This window comes from Periplaneta americana, chromosome 12, assembly GCF_040183065.1.
Source record: "Periplaneta americana isolate PAMFEO1 chromosome 12, P.americana_PAMFEO1_priV1, whole genome shotgun sequence".
NCBI classification, from domain to species: domain Eukaryota; kingdom Metazoa; phylum Arthropoda; class Insecta; order Blattodea; family Blattidae; genus Periplaneta; species Periplaneta americana.
The window spans coordinates 138,469,064-138,480,962 of NC_091128.1; the positions used below are offsets into that span (position 1 = coordinate 138,469,064).

The 11,899-nt window shown below is 36.0% G+C and overlaps 1 protein-coding gene across 1 annotated transcript; it reads left to right on the forward strand.

Moving 5' to 3' along the window:
* The first annotated feature begins 502 nt into the window (after positions 1-502).
* Positions 503-11,253, forward strand: LOC138710932 (astacin-like metalloprotease toxin 2). Its single transcript, XM_069842132.1, has 4 exons — positions 503-793; positions 5,029-5,216; positions 7,484-7,668; positions 9,544-11,253. Exons 1-4 carry the CDS (start codon positions 512-514, stop codon positions 9,807-9,809), a joined length of 921 nt encoding a protein of 306 aa, XP_069698233.1. The 5' UTR covers positions 503-511; the 3' UTR covers positions 9,810-11,253.
* The last annotated feature ends 646 nt before the right edge of the window (positions 11,254-11,899 follow it).

The window sequence follows — 11,899 nt, forward strand, 5'->3', positions numbered from 1 at the left end:
TTCTATCCTCTTTTTTTCGAATATTGTCCTCGTTGTTTAAGCTTTGTGCCCTCTTTTTTATCGATTTGAATCTGGTCACTCTGTGTAATATAACTGATTAAAAGAATAATTCCTCTTTCTTCTCTTAATATTGGCTGAGTACGACAACAGTATGAGTTGCTAATTATTATAAACAGTGTTTTTATCGACAATTAAAATTGTCGATATTCTATTCGCACCTGCCTACTTGTATAACAGAATTAGAACAAAAAAATTAATACAATTTTAAACACCACATTTACGTCCGTGAATGGTGTCATTTCTTGATTACAGAGGCGTGAAAGTGATTTGTGCTCAGCACATAGTTTCTTAGTCTATCTGGAAACAGCTGAACATTAGTTTTACATTTGTACAAGGATACTTAATTATCACACCATTTTGTTGTTTTGTTTAAAAATATTCCATTGGGACTTCACACGTCGTTTTCTTTTCCTGCGTTCTGGCAGTCACAACTATGTCCGTGCCCAGTGCCATGAGGACGCAGAAAATATTACTTCTAACATTTTATTGCGTAATATTTTTAGTGAATTTTACTATTTTGAATGCAAATGTAATTCGTAAGGAGTCAACTATACCCGTACAGGATTTGTCGATTAACTTAAAAAACGACGGAATTTCAGGAAAACGTGGCACTAACGCAAGTGAACAGTTTGCACCTTTATTACCTCAAACAAGCGCGATTGACATTGAAATTGAAGAAGGGCCTTTCTTCGAGGGTGACATTATCCTCAGACCAGACCAACAGTTTGGCGCGGTGAGTATTCAATTCAACGTGATTTTTAGGGCCCATTTGTTATACAATTCCGAATACATTGCAGTTTATTGACTCATTGTATTTGCTATTTACACAGGGTGTTAAAAAAAAGGATCCAATATTTTAGGAGGTGGGTCATTCCATGCAAAAAAAGTATGTTTTTGAACTATGATGTCGCAAAAGTTAAAAATATTGTAGTAGATTATTTTGTATGTTCTAAATATGAATTTCAAGCAATACTATATTTATATCTTTCATAGTTTGGCAGCAATCAGAATTTAAAATATTGGTTTAACAAAGAACACGGTTTCATTCATTGAAGTTTTCTTATTATGTAAAGGAAGATGAAAAAAATGATTTAAATGCAATTCGAAAAAAGAGAGCCTTGTTTATAAATGCCCTTAAAGTGAAAAAAAAATAATAATTTTTTAAATAGTTACCCACCATAAAATAATAAAAAAAATACAGAACACAAAATGCAATTCATTATTACAGACGAAAAAACATGTGTTTAATTCTTTAGGGTATATTGATTCCACTGTGAAAATTCCAGAATGTTGACTTAAATATAATGTCTGTTTTTAATAAAAATAACAAAGGAGCTCAGCAGATAGGCTCTCCCGCCGTACAAAATGTTGCGCGATCATGGTCAGGGAGACGAACGTTTGAAGGTCCGCTCCCACTAGCGGAATCGAAACGAACAGTACTTTTGTGTTTTGTCATACAAAATAGAATAATTCTACACAAGATTGATCAACTTTTCTTCGTTCATATTACATTGTGATTTTTGTATACGTAGGTATTATTTCAACAATAACTTTCAATAGTAAACAATTTAAGCCACCAAGAATGGTTCATTTGCTTTTTCACGTAGGCTTCACGAGAACTTACGATCATACCCGTAACAAGAAATTCTTTTCCGGCAGTGGAATAAATATTCTAGCTCATGAATTCTATTCTGTTCGATTCGCTTCGATTCGATTCGACGCGCCGTTTTTTGCTATCTTGCATTTAAATACATTGTGAAGAGAAATTCTGTTCGATTCGATTAAGTGGGAGCGGGCCTTGATATTACTCATCGCTATGAAGTCTCGCGAACGCTGCGACTGCCACACATAGTAAGCGATTTTCAATCGTCGGATCAAAAATTAATAATTTTATTAATTTAATTATTCACAGGTTTTTTGAGATAAAATCATAAAACTTGGCAGATGGATTAGGAATAAGATTTTCTTTAATACGAATGAAATTAGCATGAATTTAATTTGTTGCATTCGAATATAAAACTATTGCTTTTTTTAAATGAGGTGCTTTTATGAGCATCCCTTAATATTATTCGAATTATTCTTTAAGGTATTAAAATATGGTTATTCAGGTTTACAATGGCGTCTGTTTAGTTTCGACGACACTTCATATGGGTGTCTAGAATATTTTAAATGGTGGATAACATGTAACTGTCACCCATTTTTCAGTCATCCGTATGAATAAAATATTAATGATATGGCGGCCATAGTTGGCAGTTTAATTTATTTTCATAATAACATTATTATATTAAAAGCCCAAAAAAATTCATGACATCGCTGGCATATTCTTAAAATTTTGTATGGAATGACCCAGGTGTTAGTATGCATCAAAACAAGAAAAAAAATGTCTAATAAACATGGGTCCTACATCACATACTTTCTGAGATCTGAATATTTGTTCATAGGAGGTGCTCAATGTGACGTCCATTCATTGCAATGCATTCCTCTGCCCTTCGGCGTAAGGAATCACGCACTCTTTGAAATTGATCTGGTTGTTCTTGATAACCAAAAGTCTAGGGGATTTAGATTTGAGGAACGAGCAGGCCAAGGTGTGGGGCTTCCCCAATCAATCCAGAGGTCCTGAAATGTCAGCCTCAGGTGTTCACGCTCATTACTGAAAAATGTGCTGGTGTGCCATCCATCATGCACGAACCACATCTGTAGACTAGTCTTTTCTAACATGGCACATACTCCAGCAAGGTAGGCAATACGTTAATAAGAAAGTTTTGATAACGAACCCCAGTTAATCTCTGTGGTAGCACGTATGGCTCTTAATATATCGCCAAGAACGCCTGCCCATACGTTGATTGAGAATCGGTGCTGATGCCTTATTTCTTAAACTGCATGGGAATTTTCATCAGCCCACACATGCTGATTAGCAAAATTCACAACACCATCTCTGCTGAACCCCGCTCACATCCGCAGCCAGACTTTTCTTTTCAGTATTCCTTGCGACGTATCAGTATTCCACACCAAGGGTGTCAACTACGGTATGATTACCTGGTAGTCTGCTGTATTGTAGGGCAGAAAAATGCATTGCCATAATTGGACGTCACATTGAGCACAAGTATTCAGATCTCAGAAAGTATGTGTTGTAAGACTCATGTTTATTAGACATTTCTTTCTTGTTTTGATGCATACTATCACCTCCTAAAATATTCGATACTTTTTTTTAACACCCTGTAAGTTCCCTGCTTTGTTCTGAGAGTCCCTGCAGAGATATCTAACTGCAAAGGATAGATTAGTATAGGCGAGAAAAGGCTGGTGTGTGGAATTTTTTTTGAAGGACTCGCATTCATACACACGGAGGACAAGTTGTAAATCTGCGCGATACGTGATTAAATACAACGTGATGGAAAGATGAATAAAGTACAGTATTGATTTTAAGGGGTTATTCCTGGAATATAGGCCTACATAAGTTTCTTTCTCTCACCTCTACGGATCGAGATGGGCCTTTAAACCTTCACCTCAGTAATAATAATAATAATAATAATAATAATAATAATAATAATAATAATAATAATAATAATCTATACTAATAATAAATCTGTAGCCGAAATTTTTCTGGTAATTTTCGATTTTCCAAAAATAATTGTTCCTAACATATATAATTAATCACCCTGAAACCGAAAATCGCTTTTTTGAAAATTTTGTTTGTATGTATGTCTGTCTGTCTGTCTGTCTGTATGTTTGTTACCTTTTCACGTGATAATGGCTGAACGGATTTCGATGAAAATTGGAATATAAATTAAGTTCGTTGTAACTTAGATTTCAGGCTATATGGCATTCAAAATACATTATTTAAAAGGGGAGTTATAAGGGGGCCTGAATTAAATAAATCGAAATATCTCGCTTATTATTGATTTTTGTGACAAATGTTACATAACAAAAGTTCTTTAAAAATAATTTCCGATAAGTTTTATTCCCTGAAAAATTTTGATAGGACTGATATTTAATGAGATAAATGAGTTTTAAAATTAAAATAACTGCCATCCAAGGCCGTGTAATGAATTAAAAAACAAGTGACTTCGTCTATAAGGGGCCTTGGACAGCAACAATCGAAAGCTATGAAAGATAGCCTACAGATAATGTTTCTGTATTTGTATGAAGTAATATAGGAAGCTAAATTAACCGATTTGTATAATTAATTATTAATTCACCATTGGAAAGTGTAGTTTCTCTAAATAGACATAATGCTATAATGTTATTGCAGTAACTTCTGAATGAATCGAGGACAGGTAAGATTAAAATAGCTTCTTATGCACAGAAAACTTGATAGGCTATTCTGTACATTCGTTTCCTGTATTTCCTAAAATAATTTTTATGACCAAATGAGTGGTCTCTGGATCAAAATGATCGTATTTTAATTGTGCAAATACAATTTAAATTAAGTAACATAATAAACGAATGTTCCCTGGATCAAATGTCCTATTTTAATTATGTAATTACTTTATATTTATTTCTAACGGGTGCAGCGGAGCGCACGGGTACCTGCTAGTAATAATAATAAAACTCTTTACAATGGTCCTCCTTCATGCCAAAACGATCTTCTGCTTCCAATGTCTCTGTCCGTGTCCGCCCAGAGGAATTGTGGAGTCAGACATAAATATTTTTCAATGCCCTTCCCTTAATGAATGTTGAATTTCTATCATTCAAACACAGTACCAACACAACAAGCTAAGAACATTTTATTACAAATTCTGGTAATCTTGTTTGGTACTGAAATTTAAATATTATTTGGATAAGAGAAAAAGCACCCTCGGTTTATAAACATATTTAGTAATAATTAGTCTTAAAATCAGTAAAAAGATGTTCCTGGATTTTGAGGCCCCCAAAATTATGAGACCCTGAGCAGAGGATCCATAAGCTCCTGCCTAAATCAGATCCTAATTAAACGACCTAATGTTTTTAACATTTGATATTTGCAAACAGAAGAGCGTCTCGATGAGGTCCCTGTGGCCGAATGGGATCCTGTACTACGACTATAGTAACGAGTTCAGCCAGAACCACATCGCCACCATCGAGAGAGCCCTTGCAGAGCTGGAACGGGAGACCTGCGTGAGATTTGTGCGCCGGACAGTGGAGCCCACCTACATCTTGCTGAGGAACACAAAGCGCGGGTACAGTGTGGGACTGAGCTCACCGGCCCTGGCCGGAGGGAACATCACAGGGGAAGCTGGAGTGAGGATGTAGAGGAACTGATAAGAGGTGTTGACCATTCAGCTACCGCAGGGGTTAAAACATGTATAGTGATTCGTTAATGTTTTTATGAAGCTTATACTGTAGAGGTTATCAGTTCGGAAGCTGGCGAATAGGGGTGTGGTTTCAAGTATCTTTGGAGTGAGTAACAGTTGATGCTTTCCTTTTGCATTCTTCACAGGGCCGGTGAGGTAGGTCCCGTATAATAAACACCTTTTTGAAATCTAACAATTTCATTGTCAGATCCCATTTTATCATAATTGAATTAACGACTAAAGCATTATGTCTCCACGCCAAAGATCTGGGTTCACATTACAACGAGTACAAGTTGAATGTGTGCTAGACAAAGTTGGGACAGGTTTTTCACGGAACTCCCGTTTCCCTGTCCCGATATATCGCCATTCATCATCGAGGAATAATTGTTACAGATATTACATACATTGAATGGCGTTGAATGAATGGATTTAATTTAGATTATTAGCCTTTTACGGGATTCGTTAAACTTAGGACTTAAACCGGGTCCATTATGTGCCCGTCTTAACGGGATGGGATGATATTATTTTAATTTATAATTGATACACAGTTTTCGTTTTTTTGTGTGTTGGAATATCATTGCTGGAACAACTTAAATTCGAAATTAGATTTCGAAAAAAAAGGCTAAAATGAAAAAAAAAAAAAACAGGATAGCTACAGTAATTCACTAAAATGGATATATATCTCAGCCATTTTTAAAGATATATTAAAAATTTGTGCGACATTTTACTCCTAAAAGCAACTTCTTTAAAATGTCTGTAGCACAGTTTTGATATTCGCTTTCAAAATTGTAAGTTAAATAATTGCATTTTAAAAATTAATTTAGATATCCCTTCACATTTATATTATGAAGAAAAGTGTCCTAATGGCGTAAGTAATAAATATGTACTAAATATCATACATGTGCCGTTCGTACTGTATTTCCGAAGATGTACTAGTAGAGTCAGAAAGTACCAGAACTTCGGATGGCAATTCCATGCTCTATAGGCAACTTCTCTGCCTTGTCCGTGTGGTATGTGACCTGCTCTCCAGGCGTATAGATTCAGTGCGGCTGCGCATGAGAATGGGAAGCCGAAAACCAATCAAAACAGTGCAGCTCTCCAACACATCAACTCAATGTATCGCACTAAAAATTATATTAAAATTTATATATATATATACACACACACACACAGTGAAACACAGTGAAACCTCTCATTTACGGACTTCGAAGGGACGTAACAACCTGTTCGCATCTGGGAGGTGTCCTTTATTGGGAGGGAGGCTCCCCAATCTAAAAGTAAATTTATAATATGTATTATGTATTCCTTAACGCTTTAAATGAAATGTATTACTGTAGTTTAATTCTAAATACAGTCTACTGTACTACAGTAAATTATTTGCAACTTTGAACTGCAGTGGATAAGACCGATTTTATTCTAGGTCTAAAGTTATGCAGTACTGTAATTTACAGTTTTCAACTTAACCTTTACGTTCAGGTGCCATGTCTCTCGAAACAGAACAACTGATTGAAGTGAAGAGAATAATCCTACTAACCCTGTCATGTGTCGAATACAATTTCACGATCGCGGAAACCTTGGACCCGGCTGGACTAGTGGTAGCCTACGAGACCCTTATGTTATGTTTCATGTTAAGGAATTTCTGTACAGTTCTCAAAACTAAATTTTCCAGTTTTGTAACACATTATGTCTTGAAATCCAAGTTCTGTCCGCAGTCAGGAGGTAAAGCAAGCTTTAGGACTGTGATAGAGCTGTCCGTGTCCGTGTCTGAAAGTGTCCATAAACGAGAGTTTAATTTATCATTATTTCTATATTATTTCAGTTGGGACATAAAAATCTGTCCGTATATGAGGAGTGTCCGTATCTTGGGGGTGTCCGTAAGGAGAGGTTTCACTGTATATTATATATATATATATATATATATTAGCTAATCGGTCTTTCGGAGACGAAAGTGCTATTAAACGTCTTGTACAACTTATTGTATAGAATTATTCCATAAAATTTCGGCACTAAGTTCCCTTCCACTTTGTTTGTTCGTTGGCGAAGAACCAGAAGGTGTTTAAATGTTGAGTAAATTAGTTTATTTCACAAACAGTAGAAATTCAGATAGTTCTTGAGGAACATTATGCGCTGTTATAAGGTTGAATATGTTTCAGGTGTGCGTCTCAGGTTGGTTATTTTCCTACTAAAGGAGGCATAAACTTGTATCTCACTACCCCTGGCTGTTTGAAGAAGGGCACGATTCAGCACGAGTTTCTGCACGCGTTGGGTTTCTGGCATGAGCACACTCGTCCAGACCGCAGCGACTTCATTGACGTCTACTGGGAAAACATAATACCAGGTTCATCACTCACTTTATAACAGCTTTGAAAAGGGACCCACAGAAATGCAACTTACATGACAAAGTCTTCTCTTCTTATTTTTCTCTGCAAGGATCGGCACCGCTGATCTATTCCATACTCACAATTATAAACATTTTGAACCAAAAATAAGCCTACAGAAACAACGAGATTCCATGATCATGGTCTCAAACATAAGGCAATGGAAATATACCCAGCCTGTGTAGGAGAGAATTAAGGTAAGCGTTCATTACATCGTATCGCACGCATCGGACGAATCGCACGGATTGGAAAAAGACAATCTTTGCTGTAATTGTTATGTAACCGCGTTCACTACATCGTATCGGACGCATCGCCTCTCGGCAAATCCGTCCACGTTTCTCGGATGGGCAACTTTTCCGATGCGTGCGATCATGGCCTTCTTTAATAAATCAATTTTAATTGGTCAACTGTTACTATTATGTTGTGCCATGTTCAGTGTCGCGCCAAAATGGCAGACGGAAAACTTATTTCGCTTGTAGAAAATTGCGAAGAATTATATAATTTGAGGCGTTCCCATTACAGTAATCAAGTCATTTCTTGCAAATATATTATGTAACCAATATTTCTTTCGTTTCTTCCTCTTCAATTAAGACGCATGAAGCAATTAGAAATTCTTATTCGCTAACAGACGTAATTAATAGACCTAACCTCAACTCCTCTGCTTTCAGTAATGTCAATATCGTACTACGTCATGTTTTAAACAGCTGATAGGGGAATCCGATGAGATGGAGCCTTTACAGTGAACGCACTGCACTTAAAATATCCGTTGCGTGCGATTCGTACGAGGAGTGCGATACGATGTAGTGAACGCTTACCTTTAAGTCTCTTTCGAGGCAGATTCTGCGGAGTTTATAGTGAGATATGTTACAGAAGAAAATTCTCTCATTCCAGGATTTTCATTGCATAATGAGCTATACTGGGTGTTCATTTCAAAGTGTGTCATGACGTCACTGTTGTGAGTCAGCGATTTGAAGCGAGTTTCAGCTTTTATGTCAGAGAAGTTGCCTATTAATCAAGGCGTTCAATCTGAACTTGAGAACATGTATGGTACAACTTGAACGTCGTAGCAACAGATGGCGGCCTGTACGGTCTGTGTGCTACCATACGTACTCATGTTATATTAAGCAATATTCTTGTTAAAGGCAAGGGTCTACGTGACCTGGAACTTGTAATGATATGTGTCTTTATTGATACCACCAAATAAATAAAAAAAATTTAAAAACCTCTTTCGAACTGTGTTTTGCGGGCAAAGTCGTACGCAGGGTATTTGTTATCATCGGTTGCGTACGGCAACATTCCACAATACAAATCAAATGCTCCGTGTCCATGTTGACCGTCCAAGTTAATGTCAACAAATACGTAAGTAATCGTCTTAACCCTCTCCACATACCCCAAGAAAAAAACTCACCTCAGTAGGTGTTTCCAAACAGTTCACATTCCTTACACTACAGGCGTTACCGTACGTATCGGTAAGTACTCTTCAGAATGAACGCCGTACTTGCTAGGCTACTTCTCTGGCGCATAGGTAATACGCCTCTGCGGAAGTGTAGGAAGATTGAATTCTCTAGGCTCATCGACTAGCCACATGACGGCATACAGCGAGTCATGACACACTTTGAACTGAACACGCAGTATAATATTCTATGTTTGTGTGTTTACACCCAAAAGGCATTATTTATTCAATTTACCTTACATAAAAAGTAAAAAATTTATCACTTTAATTTGATCATATTAGTGTAGAAATCTTTTAAATTGCAGTTCGTATATGTATATGGATTGCGGAGATTTGAATGCCCGAATAGGAAATAAAATTATTCGTTTAATTTTGTTTTTAGGTCGCGAGGCGAATTTTCAGGAAAGGCCACATTTTGAGCGCCACGAGTGGCTTCCTTATGACTACAACAGCGTGATGCATTACAGGGCTGTTGCCTTCTCGAAGGATCGCCTCAGTGCCACTATAGTGCCTAAGAATCACAAAGCCTTTTTCGTTATTGGACAGCGCGTGAAATTCAGCCCGATGGATTTGGCGAAACTGAACGTGTTGTACAACTGCGGTGAAGACTACTACAGAGGCGGATATGTGATGGATAGTTCCTATTAAGAACCCAAGTGGAGCGAGAAGAATACTAATTTGAAGAAATATTCAAAGAATTTAAAATGGTTGCATTGTTATACTAAAAATAAATACTTCTATACGTTATTTGAAGTTTTGTCAGGATCAACTGTGAAGAGATGACATTGAAGTGATTTCTGTTTCCGACATGGACGATGGAACTGAATAGGAATAGTGAGATATCTGGAGTTTAAATGATATTTATCAACCTTCTGAAATATATGATTCGTTTTGTATTAATCAGCAAGAAAAACAATTTTCCTCCAAATTTCGAAGATGCCAGACACTAGTCTCTTCATTGTGAAACGGTTCTAATAGTTTAAATAACATCCACTTGACTATTCGAGTGCTAGATCTTGATAACTAAGCAGTTTCATCCGTAATTTTTTCCCCAGTTACAATATTCAAATGTTTTTTATTAAATTTGTTATCTACTTCTTCTTCCTCAGTGATTACGTCCAATGGCCTATTCCGTCCTTATGCGAAACTGTCTTGCTATCTTTTTTTCGATCTGCCTACACTTTTGTATCTTATATGTCTATGGTTTAATAATATTTTATGTAGGCGCTTATTATTATATTATATTTAATTATTAACAGCAATTCATATTTTTAAATTAAATTTAATAAATATATCGTTGTTCTAATTCCAACATCAAGTATCAGAATTTTTACACAAAATTCTTTACGTGGTATTTTTGTTTTATTTTTCATGTTTCTCACAATAATTATAGTCATTTTGCAATCAATAACTGAGATAATAGTTTAGTCAATTTAATTTTTGTAAAACTCAAATTGCAATATAGTTAATATTAGATAACTAAATAAACATTCTTTTCTTTCTCTTAAAAAGTTGTGTGTTTTTTTAAGATACGTGGTATTGGAATTAGAACGACGTTATGTTTGATATATTCGTGTCACATATAATACTGAATTTATATGTTACAAGAAGTTTTATTTTTAGTAATGACATTATTTAGTACTTTGTTGTATATCCAGCATTGAAAACATCCGTACAACTTAGCTATATTATACAGTATAATCATAGAAACTTTATAACGAAAGGTAAGTCTTGTAATTCCATAGAATATGCACATTGAATAATTATGTGTTCTTAGAATCAAGTGCAAAACATTATAACCTTAACTTGGTTACTGGAAATATTATTGTGTGATATGTGTAACGTGACTTTTGTTTAATCCTATTACTTATAATTAGGGAACGGAATTTGGAGCAGTAAAAGCTAGTATTGGCATCTACACAGCCATTTGTTCACAACCCTTTATACCAAGTCCTCCCCTCCATGACATACTCGCAGATCTCTGCACGTCAACAACAGGTGAACGGGACAGTTGTCGCATAAGAACGTCAACATACAGGTTTGCATTTCAGAGTAGTGAAGTGCAGGTACAATGCCGAAAGTGAAACCAACTAACTATACAAAGTTAAGAGCTGGGAGTCATGGTTAGAAGCTTGAAATTATTACGCACATCACCTCCAATCTGTGAAGAAAGTGGTCCAGTCTTTCGATCCCGATGATGCCGTTGCGATTCAGATATGCCAGGAACTGCTAAATGATAGAACAATCGAGAAAGTAGTCATGGATATTAAGCCAAATTTTGGATATTTAACGGATGCCAGGGGGGTATTTTGCGGGCTACCGGGGCTACCGGCGGTAGCCCAAGGAAATTACAAAAGAAAAAGTTTATAATATAACATAATGTAATAATTTTGTATTATTAGTTTTACCATAGTAATTAAAATTAAAGTAATTGTAAGATATATTTTGTGTAATAATAGGGCCAGCGGTAGCCCAAACCCTTTAACCAGTATACGCCACTGCCGGATGCCATTATTCAATTGGAAAAGTCAGGAGTAGAACTAGTTGAGCAAATAAATATTATGAGGACTATTGTAAATAAACTGAGTGCAGTAGAAGATGAAGTAGGAAAACGTGTTGGTGAAAAAATGAACAGAGTTTTAATTAAAAATTATGGGTACGGTATTCTTAGTCGGATTTCAGATGTACTAACAAAAACGTGTCCCAATGACGTCATTCAACATGCTAATTTAATTGAC

Coding starts and splice junctions, on each gene's coding strand:
- LOC138710932 (XM_069842132.1), top strand. CDS start 512: ATGAGGACGCAGAAAATATTACTTCTAACATTTTATTGCGTAATATTT. Junction 794..5,028: donor CAGACCAACAGTTTGGCGCG/GTGAGTATTCAA, acceptor ATTTGCAAACAG/AAGAGCGTCTCGATGAGGTC. Junction 5,217..7,483: donor CTGAGGAACACAAAGCGCGG/GTACAGTGTGGG, acceptor AATATGTTTCAG/GTGTGCGTCTCAGGTTGGTT.